General features: G+C 31.6%; 1 protein-coding gene across 2 annotated transcripts in view; it reads left to right on the forward strand.

The window, feature by feature from the left end:
* LOC106678376 (zinc finger protein 658B) overlaps nucleotides 1-3,743 on the forward strand; it is a 39,777-nt gene extending 36,034 nt beyond the window's left edge. Inside the window, exons 4-5 of one of the 2 annotated variants that reach the window (XM_014416853.3) lie at nucleotides 1,647-1,697; nucleotides 2,149-3,743. In XM_014416853.3, coding sequence (XP_014272339.1) covers nucleotides 1,647-1,697; nucleotides 2,149-3,602 — 1,505 coding nt within the window. In that variant the 3' untranslated portion in view covers nucleotides 3,603-3,743. The remainder of the gene's footprint in view (nucleotides 1-1,646; nucleotides 1,698-2,148) is intronic. The other variant, XM_067049699.1, reaches the window with a different exon arrangement.
* Nucleotides 3,744-7,491: the final 3,748 nt, after the last annotated feature.

Below are 7,491 nucleotides of genomic sequence, written 5' to 3' on the forward strand. Positions count from 1 at the left end.
AAGAGAAATGAGGTCTTGAGCAAGAAGAGGTGCTCATCAATTTCTGTCCAGCAAGAAGAGGAAGCCATATTGGACGCGAGGACAATAAAAATACAAAAAAGAAGACACCAGGAATCAAGAAGATCGTAGAGCTTGGTTAGTTTTGTATACATAAAAATAGATACAAATGTAAACTAGATTTAAATTAAATTAATTGTAACTATAGTAAATAGCTGTTTCTGATTGTCTAGCAACTACATGCCCTGAGATTAAGAGTCTTCTTATATAATAAAATTATATTATCCATTTGATATTAATGTTCTCAATTTGAACCCAAAGATATTCTTTCATATTTGAAAAAAGATTAAAAACTATTCAGATTCTTTTTATTTAATAATTTAATAATATTTTTTAAAATTATTACAATATGTAGGGCTGGGGTATGTATGAGGATCTGTTTCGGTTTTCAATAGTAGTTCTGATTGGGAGTTTGTTGAAGCAGCGGGATGAGATGGAACTGGGATTGGATGTGGTGATGGTAATTTTACCCATCAGCGCCAGGACATTAAACGCACCTAGTCTGGTGAAAGCGATAGGCCTTTGTATGCCCTAAATTTTGACATCTAGTGCACTGGGAAATAATGGGTTTTTGTCTGGGTGCTCAAATTTAACTGTTAAATAAACCAGCCTTGTAACCTCAAATATTTCAGGATTATTTCGGGCTGACTCTAAATCTATAAAGTAAGGCCGTGGTTATTTTTCAGTGGAGTGAAGAACGTATGATGGCCAATTTCTTATAAGCCTAATTCAATAGCGTCTGTGGGAGTAGTTGAATGAACCCCTTAAAACTAATCTGTATGCCTTCTCTTGTTTTAATTGGTAGAAGTAAAAATCGTAGTTTTTTTGGGCCAAATAATTGACAAGATTTTTATAATGTTCCTTAGGGGTTGTATTGATCTTTATGTCTTTTACGTGAGAAACATCTAAAGTTTGGCTGTCCGATAAAATTAGTAATTTCTAGACAGAATAAAATTTTACCCATCTTAAAACATTATTTGGTCAGTAACTCGTGGATTTCTGTTTCGACTTCATTGAGGAATATATGAATAAAACTGTGATAAAGGAGGTTAGTACGAAGTTTTCCTAATAGTTGTTATCGGCTTCTGCACAAACAAGCACGTTACTCTCCAGCGTTGCTACAGAAACTATGATTGGCATCTGCATTACACTCTACAAGTAACTCTCATAACAATAAGACCACCTGGGAGTTGCTGTGGCAAGAATTGAGCTCGCCAGAATGGTTTAAATATTAAAAAAATGTGATTTACTATAGTTATGCCACAAGATCAAAGTAATCCCAGTTTACGGTATTATGTTAATGATTATTTAAGTAAGCGACATATTAAAAGGTAATGAATTGTAAGATAATTATTAGAAAAATGTTAATGCCGTTGAGAAATATTGATAATATCAATTTATCTGTTCATTATTTTTCAAGAAATAAAATGTGCAATTACAATCACACATTTATACCTGCAAATTATGCTAAATTAACCACTTAAATTGCTATGCCCTTCCATATTATGTACTTTATTACTTATGTACATATTATCTATAATTTGTTTCATTTTATTCTCTTGTTGAAAATATTATTTTCTTGTCGGCAGGTGGCCTTGTTCATGTGAAACAGGAAGCGGAGCTACTTGTTCCTGATGAAGGTGAGAATTATTTGTCTTGTAATCTTTAAGGGACTGAGCTCAAGAATCCTATTCTACATTTTGTGTTATTTAAATTTTTCTGTTGCCTTTGTCCATTTTCTTCTCTAATGTCTTTCTGACTGAATAGCGCCTCTTCAGGGATACATTGGTCAAGTTACAATAAAGATAAAAATTATAGAAGTATATAAAAATAGATAATGTATATAAATAAAAAGATAATGTAGATACGTTAAAACAAAAGTGCTTAGATCTTATGACTGAAAATGAACTCGCAGAGGATGAAAGGGTTATATGATATTCACTATTATTGATATTATATAATAGTCTCTGTTTAAAATTTTTAGAATACTGAGTAATGTGTACAATAGAATTGTTTATATAATCATTAATTTTATTCTTTTGGTGAATTAAACAATTAAAATTTTTAATTCATAATATTATTGTCTTATAGGTGCCAAAGACTTGCTCAATGAGATGGATTGCAGCAAAGAAAAGATGGATTTCAACGTTACTTTAAAAATTGATGCAGTAGACAGTTTAAACAAGCATTCAATGTTGAATGCTACTTACCTTACTAGTGAAAAACTTTATCAATGTCCACATTGTGAACATAAGGCAGTTCACATGAGTAATTTAAGATTACATATAATGACCCATTATACAGGCGAGAAGCCTCATCAATGTTCGTATTGTGAATATAAATCGGCTACAATTAGTGATTTAAAATCACATATAATATGTTGTCATACTGATAAGAAACCTTATGAATGTCCGCATTGTGAGCATAAGGCAGTTCACATAAGTAATTTAAGATTACATATAATGACCCGTCATAGAGGCGAGAAGCCTCATCAATGTTCATATTGTGATTATAAATCGGCTACAATTAGTAATTTAAAATCACATATAATATGTCGTCATACTGATAAGAAGCCTCATGAATGTCCGCATTGTGGACATAAGTCAGTTCGCCTAAGTAATTTAAGATTACACATAATGAACCGTCATACAGGGGAGCAGCCTCATCATTGTTCATATTGTGAATATAAAGCGGCTACACTTAGTACTTTAAAATCACATATAATAAGTCGTCACACTGATGAGAAGCCTCATCAATGTTCACATTGTGAATATAAAGCGTCTACAATTGGTATTTTAAAATCACATATAAAAAGTCGACATTCAGTCGAAAAGCCTCATCTCTGTCCTCATTGTGAATATAAAACAGCTAGATCTGATAGTTTAAGATCACACATAATAAGTTGTCACACAGGTAAGAAGCCTCATGAATGTCCACATTGTGAACATAAGACAGTTCGCATAAGTAATTTAAGGTTACACATAATGACCCGTCATACAGGGGAGCAGCCTCATCAATGTTCATTTTGTGAATATAAAGCGGTTAGAATTAGTACTTTAAAATCACATATAATAAGCCGTCACACTGATATAAAGCCCCATCAATGTTCACATTGTGAATATAAAACGTCTAAAATTAGTATTTTAAAATCACATATAATAAGTCGTCATTCAGCCGAAAAGCCATATCAGTGTCCTCATTGTGAATTTAAAACAGCTAGAAATCATAGTTTGAAATCACATATAATAAATCGTCACACAGGGAAGAAGCCTCGTGGATGTCCACATTGTAACTATAGAACAACTGTATCTCGGTGTTTAAAATCACATATATGGATCTGTCATACAGATAAGCCTCATCAATGCCCAAATTGTGAATATGAAACTGCTGAACTTGTTACTTTAAAATCACATATATTGGCTTGTCGCACAGATAAGAAGCCTTATCGATGTTTTCATTGTAGTTATAAAGCAGTACAATTAAGAATTTTAAAATCACATATCATGATCTGTCATGTAGGCAAAAGTGTTAAACATGACCTATGAAGAATATAAATCAGTCAAATATGCAATTTAATAAGATATATAATGATCCTTATATATATATCACTTAAATTTAACAGCAACCCTGATGAAGGCTTGAAATTATGGCCGAAACGTTGAGACTAATAAAAAAGTTCTTACTTATTTGTGTTCTTTCCTGACCACACCTCCAACCATCTTATCATTAATAATCCACATAATGCCATAAAGGTAAGCCTTTTTTTATGTAAAGGTAAAGTGATTAGTAGTAAATTGTTCAGTTTATGTTGTTTTTTAAAAAAAAAATTTTCAAGTGTATATTTATTTTATTTTTAAAATTTTTATTATTCTTTACTAAAATAATATGGACAGTAATAATAAATAATTTTTTATATCATTAGCATTATAGAGTTTTCAGGTTCTAAACTCTAAGTATGAATTAAGGATCTTTCCTAATGGAGGTATATCCGATTGTTTATGTGATCTTCACATAATACAGATTTTTATTGTTATGAATTATTTAGGTTATTATAACATTATCATTCATAATAAATGTTGTGCAAAGTGATTACTTGGAGTACTAAAACAGGCTTGGCCTATTTCTGCAGTAGCTGATGGGCATTGGATATGTGTTATTATTAATATCTCCAGATCAGACACCGCTGGAATAATTTTTTTTGGAGTGACATTAACCAAAACGTTTATGGAAGCCCTGCTTTGATTTTTTTACCAAGAAAGATAATTGAAACTTGTGGAGCAATAACACATATCCTGCCTTAATGTTCAAGGATGCAACAATATGGATCTTGTATTAACTTTAATCATTTATTTATAATATGAGCTCCCACATCCACAGCACCTCTACATCGGAGTAATATTATAAATATTGTTAAGGGTTAAGTAAATCAAATAATTATTTATGGCTATTTACAACTGTCCATTCATATTTATACACACAGTAGATTTGATTTTAGTTTATAATGGTTACAGTCCAAAATCCTTAATGCTCCTTTGTCACAAATCAAATCATCCATCAGGACCTCAATGTCCCCTATGTTGGCTGTTTGGCTAGAGCCAGTTACCAATCCTTCCATAATAAACTTCCCAACCACCCAAACCAACTCATTTCTAACCTGGCTTCTCCTTCACTGCCTAATACTCCTCCTAGGTGTCTGAAAAGAAGATGGCCCCGAGATCTTCTCCTTTAGAAATGTTTTTGGAGTTCTATCAATGGGTAGATTCTCCACATGTTTTTATCATGTCATAATATCACTTACAGTAAATTTACTTGTATATATGTATACAGTTGTAAATATCAAAAATAAATTATTTAAAAAAAAGTTTATAATGGGATTATGCAGGCCTGTTGAGAAAGTACCCTTTGGTAGTACTCTGATGATGTTTCTACATTAGCAGGTCTCATGGCCATCTTCTTTTCAGGTGCCTCAAAGGATTGTCCAGAAATGGAAGAGAAAGCAAGGTTAGAAACTAGTGGGTTTGGTTGATTAGGGAGTATGGTATCTGGTTTCAGCTAGATTGGTTACATATGGAACAAGGTATTTATGTATGATTTTATTTGTGACAAACTAAGGAGCATTGAGGATTTTGGATTTCGAAGGTTTAGCCCAAGGCTGAAGAGCCCCAAAGCTCAACTCCATATGTCTAGATAGGCTTTATAAGTGTCTTTTGTAATGAATTGGAAGTTTAGATTGTCTAGTAAATGTTGTAATAGTCAAAATCAGCGTGCAGTTTTCAGTCTTGTGAGTATTCCAGATTATTAGAGAAAATATGAAGTGTTATTTTTGCAACTCCCTCTGTAAAAGACACTGTTGGGAGTTTTGAATAAAATATCAACATACATATTTTAACTCTTTGGATTTGGTTAATGTAACTCTAGTATATCACTGGGTTGTTTCCTCTGAAGGGACATGAAAACGTATTCTTCCGTGATTTTTTAAGAAACGCATGTTTTCATGTAGTTTTACATTAATATGGCAAAAGAGATCAAAACATGATAAAAATATCAAGAAGATTAATAAATAAATGAACCTGTTTTATATGGAAAGAGAACGTAGAAAGTGCATTCACACCGGACTATACACTTCTCTAATCCAGTGAACAATATGTGGAATTAATGGAACAAAGATACACGAATTTGGTTCAATGATATAGGTAAACTTGATAAAATAATAAATAAAACCGAAGACTGAGAAAAGAAATTTACAAGAACTCACATCGTATCGAATAGTAAAGATCTCTGCAGTATTATGATAGTGTTGTGATTTAGTACGTTATCCCCTGTGTAATTTCCAAACTATTTATCTTATTATATTATATCTTTATCCTTTCTTTTATTTTATATTAAATTTTTTTCTTAAAAATGACAAAACACCAGTGAGTCTCCTGATGTAAGCAGTAGTAAAGACGAGTTTCGGATAGACATTAATACAGACAGATTTAACAAAATAATTATTCAAGCGGTCGATTATAATAATGATGATATTATCCAACCAACAAGAAAACAAAGACATTTTATAAATAGTGATGAGGACACAAGTAGAGTAAAAAAAATCTTCATAGACAAGTGGACCACAGAACATCTCGATAGATCGCCTCAAACTAGCATTTCTTCTAAACCGACAGAACTTTCGTATCTTCACCTCAAGATATACCAGCAACCGATCCTCAACCAGTGCCTGATGAAGACACAACTATCCAGGATAGTTGCCCACAGCCTGGACATACAAGCTCTGATCGCACCGCCCTCTTGCTCGGTTGGTTTCTCACAGATGTCATTGAGAAGGAAGTATAAGGCCGAACTTGTAATATTGTTCAGTTGATAGAATAGTACAAGAGCCGAAGAGGAGAAAAAAGGCAGTTATCTCACCCCAATTTTAGATTACTTTAATTAAAACTATGTATAATTAATAGTCAAAATTGATGAATCTGCCAAGTATAGGTAGGGGGAATAAAAAATGGCGGCTGTTTCAAAACCTTAAAAAAACATTAATTTTTCAGTCGGAGCTCTGTATCTTAAAAACTAACAACAACACTAGAAAATCTAAGAGGACATTATTTAAAGAAGAGAAAATTTTCTGAAATATTAGCCCTAAAAGAGCTATTTATGTCCAATAGTTCTCGAGATATAGCTTTTTAAAAAGCAAAATTTCTTTAAAATCTACTGAAAGATTAGTAGTTAGTTAATTTATTTTGAAAAATTTATATCTCAAAAACCATTTGACGTACAGATGTCTATTAGTACTAAAATTAAAGCTAGTTTAATGAGCTATAAATTAGTTTATCTTCGTAGAAGTAATAGTTTACATGAAATTTGCTAAAATAAATTGATTTATAGTTGTTTGGACAAATCTTCATTTGCCAAATTTATATTCATATGAATATCATAAAAACTACCACTCCTACGAATATAAGTGTAATAACTACTTTATAGTAAGTTAAATTTCCTTTATTTTGAGTTTTGGCAGACATATGTGCGTATTATGGATCTAGAGATATATTTTTTCAAAAATCCAACATTTTATATGAACAACTAGAAATTAACATTTTGTGAGTTTATTTTGTCAAATATCATAAAAGCTACTACTCCTACAAAGATAAACATAATTAACTATTTTGTAGCAAATTTAACTAGGTTTAATTTTAGCGCTGGCAGACATCTCTACGTCCAATGGTTTCTGAAATGAAGTTTTTCATAAAGCAAACTTATTGTCCGAACAACTATAAATCAATATATTTTAGCAAATATTATGAAAACTACTATTCCTACGAAGGTAAAGGTCATAAACATCTTTATAGTCCATTAAACTAGCTTTATTTTGAGTGCTAATAGACATCTCTACGTCACATAGTTCCTGAGATATAGTTTTTTCAAAATAAATTAACTAACTACTGA

Source organism: Halyomorpha halys, unplaced genomic scaffold (genome assembly GCF_000696795.3).
Source record: "Halyomorpha halys isolate HHAL.00 unplaced genomic scaffold, Hhal_1.1 Scaffold136.1, whole genome shotgun sequence".
Taxonomy (NCBI): Eukaryota; Metazoa; Arthropoda; class Insecta; order Hemiptera; family Pentatomidae; genus Halyomorpha; species Halyomorpha halys.